We start from the raw sequence: 12026 nt of genomic DNA on the forward strand, positions 1-12026 counted from the left end.
CAAGTAAAGGACCTTCCTGAAAGAAGATCGAAGACCATCGCCGCAGTTACTGCTACGTCTCAAGAGTTTGACATCTTCAATCGCTACTCGATGTTCACAAGGCTCATTCGAGTGGTCGCTTACATTTATCGGTTTGCAAGAAATTCAAGGAAGGCAAAAACCAAGACCCAGGATATGCACGCACCTTCGACAACGAAGAAACATATTATTTCACCAATCACACCAGAAGAACAGAATCAAGTCATCATTCATTTATTAAGGATAATTCAGACAATTTACTTCACCGCAGAAATAAGATCACTTGATAAAGGGGAAGCCATAAATAAAAACAGTCCCCTCCTAAAACTGAATCCTTTCATTGACGGTTCTGGAGTCTTGAGAGTGGGAGGTCGATTAAAAGAAGCAACACTTCCATACTCGTCAAAATACCCGATATTACTGCCTAGAAACCATCCATTCTCTAGGCTTGTGAGACACGAACATAAAAAAACACTTTCACGCTGGTCCACAGGCCACGTTAGCAGCAATACGTGAAAGGTTTTGGATCATATCAGGACGCAATCTCGTTCGACAAACTGTTCAAAAATGTGTCACTTGCTTTAGAAGTCAACCTAAGGCTGCTTCAACGATTATGGGAAATCTTCCAAGGGCACGAGTCAACATTCCTAAGAGGGCATTTGACCAGTGTGGCGTAGACTACGCAGGTCCCTGCTATTACAAGGAGGGCACTAAAAGAAATGCCAAGCAAATAAAATGCTACATCGCCGTTTTCATCTGCTTAGCCACAAAGGCAATCCACTTGGAGTTGACTACCGGCTGGTCTTCCGAAGCATTTTTAAACGTCTTCAAGCGTTTTATAGCCAGAAGAGGTTGTCCGTCTGATATTTATTCGGACAACGGCTTAAATTTTGTAGGCGCTGACCGCGAATTGAGCGAATTATCCGACCTACTCAAGAACCAAACAACTCAACAGCAAGTTAGCGATCAATTGGCAGATAAAGGAATTCATTGGCACTTTATTCCGCTCAGAGCACCTCACCACGGTGGTATATGGGAAGCTGCGGTAAAGGCAGCCAAACGCCATTTAGTTCGAATGACGAAAAACTCTACTTTAAAATATGAAGAACTAGAAACATTTCTCATTCAAATCGAAGCAATATTGAACTCTCGTCCAATTACTCCACTTTCATCAGACTCTAACGACCTAAGTTCATTAACGCCAGGGCACACGAAAAAAAAAGATTAGTTGCAGCAGCAAGAATTTGCATGTGGTAGCTAAATTTCAGTCGTAACATATGGATACCTAAAACTTTAGCAGTGTGATCCATTTTATTTAGCTGTAAACGTTGTAGGTAAGAGTGACAAAAATTTAGCTACCGTAGACACTGCATGAAATGGCTATAGTACAACGCGCTGTAATGGTTAGCACATAATTGTATGTGGGAGACATAAGTTTTGGTACTATTGATAATATTTTAAGTGCCATTGCAAATTTGAGTTCTGATCCAAAGCTAATACTGTTTACATGACAGCTACTTTAATTTGCACCATGATTTATTAGGTTAGGGATTTCCTGGTGGAAATAAATCGCTAAAATCGCTAAAGTGTTTATCAATTGATCCATTTTCAGTATAATTATACTGAAAGTGAGTCAATTATTAAATTTCAAGGATTGATTTATTTCCATCACAGTAGCCCTACTGACACGACGCGTTCTTCTTCTACTGGCTTCCCCTTTATTGGTTTTCGGCCCCAGCTTAAGTCACAGTGCCATGCAGAAATAATGGATCTACTGCTCCAGTGAATAGTCTCCTCGGGGAGCAGAGATCTCACTTTACTTTTTAAATAACTTCTTGATTTGAGGTTACACATGACGCGTTTGCACACGCTTCGAGCAGTTTCGCGGACCGTTTTGACCGTTTCGACTGCGAGAGGCAAAAACAATCGTGAAACAAAACAGCGCCAGCGTCTATACGGCATTCAACTGTTGCGTGTTGCGCGACTACCTATCTGCGCGTTCCCCCAAATGTATTTGCTGCTGTAGCAAAAGAATTTGTCACTGTTACTATTATATATGTGTCTTAGCAAAATGTACTTATCTGCTGTTACCATATCGATTAGGAACTGAAGATTTGCTATCACAGCTAACAATCGTAACTAACGCAACCAAAGTATATATACTGAAGATTTGCTATCACAGCTAACAATCTATATATACTATATATAGTATATATACTTTGGTTGCGTTAGTTACGATTGTTAGCTGTGATAGCAAATCTTCAGTTCCTGATCGATATGGTAACAGCAGATAAGTACATTTTGCTAAGACACAAATATAATAGTAACAGTGACAAATTCTTTTGCTACAGCAGCAAATACAGTTTCAGCAAACCATGATTAGCTGTAGCGCTGAAAACTTTTTTTTCCGTGCACTTTCTAATAGGTATTCTACTTACATCTTATCCAACGCCATCTTTAGAAGAAGTACCTACCAATCGGTTGTCCCGTTGGCAGTACGTACAATTATTACAGCAACAGTTTTGGCGACGCTGGTCGCGTGAGTATTTGCAACAATGCAAACAACGAAACAAATGGCAAGTTAATGAAGCATCCATACATCTGGGACAAATGGTCATCATAAAGGACGACAATTCTCCACCGCTATCCTGGCCTTTGGGAAGAATTCAAGAAATCCACCCTGGTAATGACGGTGTGGCTCGCGTGGCCACTGTGCGTACAGCTAATGGAAGTTACAAACGCCCAATCACTTGTCTGTGTTTGCTTCCTATTGAGGAAAAGGTATAGCTGTGACATTTGCGATTAACTTTAACTTCGCTTGTAGTCATATTATTTTCTTAAGTCTAAGTTTTATTAGCGTATGTCCATACATTCTTTGTTTTCTTTTCTTCTCGTTGAAAGATGATCCTTTCAAGGACGGCGGCATGTACACGCTGTGTCAATAAGTTAAATTTATTTTATTCGCGCCATATAATATTCCGCCTCTTCGCAAATTCCCTAGTCGCGTTGTAAGCTACCTCGCTTCCCTAGTCACCGGAACGCGTCGCGCGATTACTAGATCATCGCCTAATTGGCTCAAGCGCCTTCGTCACCTCTCGTGCGTTTTCGTATTAGCTGCGTAGAATCCTGCGCACAGTATAAGTTTAGTTCCGTCGTTGTAAAAGGAGAACGCCGACATGTTTTGTTAAAAAGTTTTCTGTTCAGTTGTATCTTCTCATCCATACGAGCATACTAAGCTCTTTTCTGGTACAGCAAATAAAGATATTTAGCTCTCAAGCGGCATTCACATCGATTACTATAGTGCACCACGCAGTACAGCCACAAGGCATTGAAAATGAGAAAAGGCGCGTTACACTTAACGCAAGAGGCACAATCTCATAATTAACTTTTATATAATTCTCATTAATTAGCTTTTATAAATTAATAAATAGAAAGGAAAGTGTATGAAAAACATATATTATTGATATATGCAATACGAATTATTAATAATGAAATAAGTACCTTTTTTGTTAAAAATTCATAAGAAATGCCGCATTTACAGGTTACTTCAAATTTATATTCATAAGCTTCTTCATTGTTATATTTATTTTAAATTTATATGAAGCATTGCACTCGCACGTTATTTCCATTAAAAAATCAATTGACAATATCAACTCACTATACACAATCAATGCTGCATATGCTACTGACTTATTGCACAGGAGCAAATCCATTTTCTGCATAACATCGCATTAATAAAACGCAAACATATCAGTATCAGTGACCTCGCCCTGATAAAGTATATACTTATGTATCAATAGCATACGCAGACAAAAATTATTATTTTTGTCTGCGTCAGCAAATCTATATATTTTCTACATCGCCTTATCAATACATACTTAATGTCAACATTAAATATTGGAATTAGCTACTCTACGATGAAAATGAAATGAATAAAATTTTATTAATTTCTTTATTAATGCTTTGTTTTTAATTGTCCAAAATATTTTGTATATTCTTTTATATATGTATACGTATCTTCAAAAGTATTTGATTGATTTTAGCAGTTTGACAAAATCACTGTTGCTGTTGGTATTATTATTATTATTATTATTATTATTATTATTATTTACAAAACTTATTTCAATAGTCGCTACTGTATTGGTACTGCACTGTGGTAAACTGTGTTGTATTTGCCTTTATCGCTATCTCGCGTAACCAACGCGGTATGAGACGAATACTTAGGTACGGAGCGCGTATACAGAGACGTTTTCGTTCATATCTCAAAAACGGTTTTGCGGAACGTAATTTTAATACACACCGTTGTTTTCAGCGTAAAATGCTCTTTAATTTTGGTTATATAGAATATTAAAAAATTTTTGAAAATAAGAGTGGAGGGTGGGGATGTACAATAAATGAATAGTTAAAAAAAATTTGTCATTATAGTTATAAAGTAATCTTGCAATCATTCAATTTTTATTCTAGAAATTTTTTTCTACCTCTTATAGTTTCGAAGATATTCGCTTCGAAAGAAAAAAACCCGATTTTTTTCAAGGGAGGATTTCACCCCCTTAACGTGCGACTCCGTACATATAAAAAAATACGTGTCTTTTATTTTTGTCTATAGAACAACATACTAAAAGCTAATTTAAATCGAAGGGGGACCACTCGTTGTGTTCCCTTGTAAGATAAATTGTATACTGCAATTCACACAATCCTCCATGTCTTCGTGATTATATGGAACTCAACACAAAATTTAGAACTTTGGCAAAAAACGAGTTCGAGAAAAATTTAGTACAGTATATAATTTATACAAACTTATAAATAACGTAGATTTCGTCAAAATCATGGAAAATGTGCGTAACCACGTCGACGTGCGACTCGTGATGCGTTGGGGCGAAAGATATGGTGCAGAGGCAATGATCACGAAACCAAACTTCCACAGTAGAAGCGTTTTTTTTTTTTTTCGAGAACGTGGTCGCGATGGAAATGCGTAAGCTCGAGGTGAAGTTCGACAAACCGATATACGTGGGTATATGTATCCTGGACATATCTACAACATGTTTGTACGAATTTCACCACGAGAACATGGCACCGTTGCATCATGATAAATGCAGAATTATATAACATATGTATAAACACTGATACGGATAGTCTTATTTATTACATCGAGTGCGACAACGTCTACGATATTATGAAACGTGATATAAATAGATACGACATGAGCGATTACGCCGATAATGCGTATGGTATTCCGCTCGCAAATAAAAAAGTTCCGGGCTTGATAAAGGATGAAAATAACGGCGCGATCATGACCGAATTCGTCGGACTGAGAGCAAAAATATACGCCTTGCGCGTCAATGGGAAGAAGGATACAAAGGAGGCAAAAGGCGTCAAGAGCAACGTTGTAGCAAAATCCATAACGTTTGACGATTACACGCAATGTCTAAATAATGAAATCGAAATGACGCGCAGGCAGTCATGTATTTATAAAATCTAAATTGCATGACATGTATACAGTATCTGAAAAGAAAATCGCTTTAAGTCCGTACGACGATAAACGTTACATTGTACCAGATACTATTCATACGCTGCCATGAGGACATTATTAAATATTATTGTAAAATATTATTGTAAAAATAAAAGAATCCCGTTATGTATGTTTATATGATTTTTAATAAAAACTCATTTGTATATCTGTATAATATGTTTAAATATGTTTGCGTATATAGTATGTTTTTATATGTATAATATGTATATATTTAATATGTTTATAATTTAGTAAGTAAAAAAAAATTGCACAATTTTTAATAAAATTGTAATAAATTAATTTTTTTTACAACACAATGTCCTTGTGTATCCAAGAATTGTGACAATTATCAAATCCCAACCGTTTCACGTAAACCTCATCCCCTTTTTTATGCAACATTTTTTCAACTAGATATACGTCGGGATTAGCGACGCGATGCAACTCATACTCATAAAATCCTCCAACGATAGGTTTTCAGCGGTAATCTTCCAGAAGATACGTCACGGGATTATTTTTCTGTACTTTGACGATTCTAAACATCTCTGTGGTCCAATTTGGTGTGTAACCTTTCTCAAAGATCGTCTTGAATTTGCTCACATATATCGCGTCATCCACTTGAATCACGCAGGTGCGATGGTCTTTATGCTATTATACACCGTGTTTAAGGGTTTGTCGTCAATCGTGGGAGTTACATCGATGGGCCGAATACCGATATTTCGATGTTTTCGCGCGTTGCACTCCGACACTAGACGCGGTAGCAAGTCGATCCATTTATAATTTCTATTATGTATAAATTGTTTCCACATATCGTTTTTCAATGTATGATTGAACCGTTCGACGACCGATACCTTCATTACGGAATACGTTGAGTAATTTATGTTGTGTTTTTTCAAGAGTTTTTGCACGTTTCTATTGTAAAATTCTTTTCCCATATCGGTTTACAAATTTTTCGGACATCTTTCGTCGTCTCAAACTATCTTTGTTATCGCTGTAGCCTTCTCATTTCCATTCTTGATTTTGAATAGTATGTCCCATTCATGCTTACTCAACACATCGATAACGGTGAAAATGTAGTAATAACCTTTGTTGAATCGTGTGTTGAGACGCATCTCGACCACATCTGCCTGCCACAAATCATCGCATCCGTTAACTATGACACCTCTACGTAGAAAAGAGATGAGGAACAAATAAAGATGGGATGGACAGGTAAAATAATGATGGCTTGTAAGGAAGAAAAGATAACTCAAGATTGGAGGGATACATATGGGAAAGAAAGGGAAAGTTTTTATAATAGATATGGATGAGGAATTGAAGCTAGTGAAGTGGAAGGAAGAGAGGGATATGATATGAAAATTGAGCTGATAGAGAGGGAGAGAGATATTCAAAAACAATGGGAGGATGCTAGAATTAGAGAAGCGAAATATAATAAAAAAATATAAGGGGAAGGAGGAGGACCTAGATATTTAAGGATAGAGAATTTGCAGGAGATGGGGAGAGGGGATGAGATTAAGACATTGGCGAAGCTTAAGCTGGCGGCACACGATGCTTTTTTTCCTGCTGAAAAACTGTGCTGGCAATCTGGCTGGCTGCTATGTTGGAAATTGTATGGCTTGCTGGCCCCGCTGTTGGCTGATCCGCTGGATTTTCGTGATAGAACCGGTGCTATTTTTCTTGCTTGATTTCATGCTGGCTCATTGTAGGACCAATCACGACGCCGCTTCATTTGAAGATGGCCGCTGGGAAGCGTGTGAACACATGCGAGTACGTGAAATTCAAAAATACAATATTTTGTGCCGACTGTGCAATAGAGTACTGGTCACGTTTACTTACCTCGTTACCGATATCAAGTCAGTGCAGATATCAAATCAGGTAAAATACTATAATCTTAGACTGAGAAAATTAAATAATCTGTGCTACAAATTATTTGATTTGAACTATTATAATTCCATTATGTGTTTCTTAATAACAAGTAATTATTTATTTTTTATTGTATATTTTTTATGTATTTTTTATCATAGAACAAAGAATTATCAAACTCTCAACAACTGACTCAAGAGAATAGTCAAGAAGAATATTTGGAAGTAGAATGGCTAGATAATGAATTTTTCACGGAGAATTCCATTGATAAATCTACAACCGAATCATTTCTGGCTAAACCAGGAATCATCAACAGTTTTGTCAGACAATGACAGTCTCTCGTCAATCACTAGTCCTCAGAGCATAACTATTTCTGATAAAATACCTTCTTTCATAAATATTTCTCGACCATCTCCTTCTATTAGTCCAGCAAATTATCATCAGGAGTTAGCAGCCTAAATTGTTCATCTCCACTAGTCAAACTCACAAAGAAACGCAAAGCAAATGTAGAATCTGGGAATAATTATACTGAAGCTATTGAGTCGTTAGCCGATGCATTGAAACAACCTATATGTAAATTCAACTAATTCAGCTGCAACTAGTTCAAATACTGTATTAGATCCTATAGTAGATAACTGTATGATATTTATAGGATCAATATTAAAAAGTTATAAAAACGAAAAGTTTAAATTTGAAATAATGAATAGATTGGTTCAAATAGTTATGGATGGAAACACTCAAAATTTAGAAACGGCAATGCATGATTAATTTTCTTCTTGTTTGGTTTATATTAAAACATATTATTTTTCTTCATGGTTGAAATTGTTACAAGAGAATTGTGATAGGTTAAATTTTTATGCTTAAATCATTAGTGCCAATTTCAGATTTTATTTTTATTTTCGCAAATTGTGAAACTGCTGTGCATTTGCTTTCTACAGTTCCAAGACCCCTATTCTTGAAAAGAAACTTATACGAAAATCTAAGGAAATACTATAGTAGGAAATACGTATAGGAAATACCTATACGTAACATTATAGCATTTCCCTAGTTTTTCGTATGTTTTTTTTTTTCAAGAATAGGGGCCCAAGTCTATAATTGAAACAACAACACATATTTTGTTTATTATACCTTTATTAAAACATAAAAATGTTAACACATATAATATTATTATATTCGAAACTACATATATCATTAAAACTATGTACTTTAATTACTTATACTAAACTTATATATTACTTATAACTTATTATACATTTAATATACTCGAAACTATGTATCATTAAAACTATGTACTTATAATAAACTTATAGATTACTATAAAGGAAAAGGGGAAAATTAGCCTATTTTTTATTTATAGATTACTGATAGATATTGTACTTATAGATTACTGATTACTGTTAACTTGTAGATTATTGATTACTAATAATTTATATTTATCATACTCGAAACTGTATATTATTAAAACTATTTACTTATAGTAAACTTATAGATTATTGATAATTTACAGTTTTAGATCATTTAAGTATAAAAAATTAAGCATTATAGCAGCATCCTGCCATGGGACAGCACCAATTGTATTAAAGTATGTTGTAAACATTTCTCTTATTTCCGTAGCTGCAAAAGACGAACGATTTCCGCCTTGTTGGCCTACACTACGTAATCCTGATTCGGATATTTCTACATTTTCTCTTGTATATTCAGAAGAAACATACAATTGCAATCTTTTACTTTTAAGATAATTATGAAGAAGAACACATACATATGTTATGGTCTCCACTTTTTCTACATTAAGTGATATGGGATTTAAGAGAACTCTAAATTCATAATATTAACAAGTTCACCGAATCCATTTTCAGAAATTCTTCGTGCCCTGCTCAATCTATAATTAAATATACGTTTGTTTCGTGTTAAGCCACGTTCTGGGTACGGTTTCATTAAATTTATATGTAAAGAGAAAGCATCATCTGCTACAATGACGTATGGAATTTTAAAATTAAAACCAGCTAGAGTACTTGGTTGTGGCAAGTTAAGAGTATTTTCTTTCAATTTTATTCCTAACGGACTTTCACGAAATACTGCAGAATCATGAGTGCGACCATTTTTACCAATGTCTACGAAGATAAATTTACAATCTGCATCTACTAACGTTAAAAGAATTATACTATCTGTTCCCTTATAATTACGATATTTAGATCCCTCACAGCGTGGAGGACGAAATGAAATATGCTTTCCGTCTAAAGCACCTACACAATGAGGAAACTGCCACAAAGTTTGAAATCTATCAGCCACAATTTCCCAATTTTCAGACTTAGACGGAAATGATATTACTTTTTTTTTCTTCTAGTACTGCAATGATAGCCTGCAATGTTTCTGGTACAATCTGCGACAGAATATTTGGAGCAATTCTTGTGGAACATGCAAGATCTTGAAATGAGTTACAGTTGCTAAATATCGGAGGGTTGCACTCAGTCTCATCCGAGGAGAAATTGCATCTCTCATTAGGATATTTTGTTTCTCAATATACGGAGTAACAAGAAATAATAGCTCCTCCATAGCCTCTTCGTGCATTCGAGTATAATTTGTAAAAGATCTTGGATCTTCAGGTCTATATATATAAATAGAGAATATAAATAAAACTAAAAATAATATAAAATAATTTAAATGAAAAATTTAAATTGATAGATTTTTACTTACCCTAATTCATTAAATAACATTGTAAGAGCACTATCGTGCGTGCTTCGACGTTGCAACCACTGTCGACTCCACAAACGACGACGATGATGATTCCGTTGTTGTCGTTGCAATATTTCAATAATTAAAAATACTGCTACTGCACATCTACGACGATGTGCGATTGCAACAATTTGTTCCATGTAAGAATTTGCTAAAGGTCAAATGGAGGATAATCACCTCAAAAATCGATGAAATTAATTTTCAATCGACAATTTTTCATAAAACGAAAGAATCTGCCAGAAAAAGCGTTGCTCTTCCCCGCGAACCGAAATATTTATCGGTAAAGTTCATGACTCCTCAGGGCTCAGGTTAGGAATTTTTATGTACTTGTAATAAATTCCAGTTGCTCAGCCAGTACTAAAACTCGTATCGTCTGAAGCCAAACTAGCAACACAGTCAAAAGCACAGCCAGCACTGCTGCCAACACGGCAGCAAGCACGCAAATCCAGCTAGCAATCCAGCAGGAAAAAAAGCATCGTGTGCCGCTGGCTTTAGACGTGGACATTTGGAAGAGGTGAATAAATACTAGAAGGAGAGTGGGGTGATAAAGTATGTATTCTACAGGGTTGATAAGGATGACTTGGAACACTATGTGAAGAATTGTAAGAAAGTGAGGGGATGGTTCCAAGAGTTAGGTAAGAATGTAGATAAAATCACAGAAAAACTTAAAGATGATTTGGATAAAGTGAAAGGGAGTATACATTATGAAAGCTATGGAAAGAAAAAGAAAAAATAAAAAATATTTTCAAAAAGAGAAGGGAAGGGAGGTGGAAGGAAAATGAAGAGATTATATGAGATACAATTTCGTTGGCCCAGACAGAAGAGTAAATAACAGAGTAGTATAGAAGATTGGATAAAAAAACGGAAGCTTCAAAATATGTTTAGTATTTATTGGTTATTTAATGGAATTAAGGCTGCGGAAAAGTACAAAATATAGGTATAGATAAACTTATAGTTATAATTATAGTTATAAGTATAAAATAGGAAAAGAAGAGGCTATGTATTAGCGGAATAATGTATTATATTGCATTACATTACGTTACTAGTCATAGTTCAGATTTTGGTAGATAGGAATGGATGTGCGATGGAATGGGTTATGAATGGTTTAAGATTGTCTACGTAAACCAAATCCCCTTCTTAGCTATAAAGTTGAAATGTAATAAAATCTATCTCTCTATTACAATTCCTGATATCTACAATTTTACAACGGTATTACAGCGCAATCTGCAATGTTACAACGTTTCTGCAATGATACTGCAAGTGCTGTATAGTATATATTTCTGTGCTGTATAGTATATATTTACGAAAAAGTGTATAATATATGTCCATATACGTAAACTTTAAAATATATACACCTGCATATAAAATTTGCAATTAAGTATAAAATATAATAATTATATAAATTACATATAAAATTATATAAAATTATATTTAAATACATTAAATATTTAAAATTATATATAATATAGAAGGTGTAGAAAAAGTCCCGGACCCCTTAAATATCTTGAAAAGTAATCATTTTTGAGAAAAATGTTTTATACAAAAGTTGTAGGGTTGAAAACGATCTATTGACTGATCTTATCAATTTGACCTTGGATGACGCAACCAAGGTCAAGTCAAAATCAAATTGATTTTTTTAAACGAAATATCCTATTTTTGATTTTTGAATCTAATAGCTGAGGTCGGGAACTTTCCAACACACTATAATAAAGCCTCTTTTTGATCAGTACTTTTCATGAGAGTTGAAAGTTACGGAACCGCCAGCATTAGCATTATCTAAGGTATTACGTAGAGATTGCCCGACTGGATAAGTTATGTATGTGCCCGCGAATATCTGTATCTCTATCTCCTCCTCCCTCCTACCCTTTCTTTCTCCTCCCCCTTCCCTCCTACTCCTTTCCATCCCCTC

The 12026-nt window shown here is 35.0% G+C and overlaps 1 protein-coding gene across 1 annotated transcript; it reads left to right on the forward strand.

The window, feature by feature from the left end:
* The first annotated feature begins 174 nt into the window (after window positions 1-174).
* LOC108727598 (uncharacterized) lies at window positions 175-1246 on the forward strand. Its single transcript, XM_018455775.1, has 2 exons — window positions 175-468; window positions 512-1246. The coding sequence occupies exons 1-2, from the start codon at window positions 175-177 to the stop codon at window positions 1244-1246; spliced, it is 1029 nt and encodes a 342-aa protein (XP_018311277.1).
* The last annotated feature ends 10780 nt before the right edge of the window (window positions 1247-12026 follow it).

Source organism: Mycetomoellerius zeteki, unplaced genomic scaffold (genome assembly GCF_001594055.1).
Source record: "Mycetomoellerius zeteki isolate Tzet28-1 unplaced genomic scaffold, Tzet1.0 scaffold511, whole genome shotgun sequence".
Classification (NCBI taxonomy): Eukaryota; Metazoa; Arthropoda; class Insecta; order Hymenoptera; family Formicidae; genus Mycetomoellerius; species Mycetomoellerius zeteki.

Coding starts and splice junctions, on each gene's coding strand:
- LOC108727598 (XM_018455775.1), top strand. CDS start 175: ATGCACGCACCTTCGACAACGAAGAAACATATTATTTCACCAATCACA. Junction 469..511: donor ACCATCCATTCTCTAGGCTT/GTGAGACACGAA, acceptor GCTGGTCCACAG/GCCACGTTAGCAGCAATACG.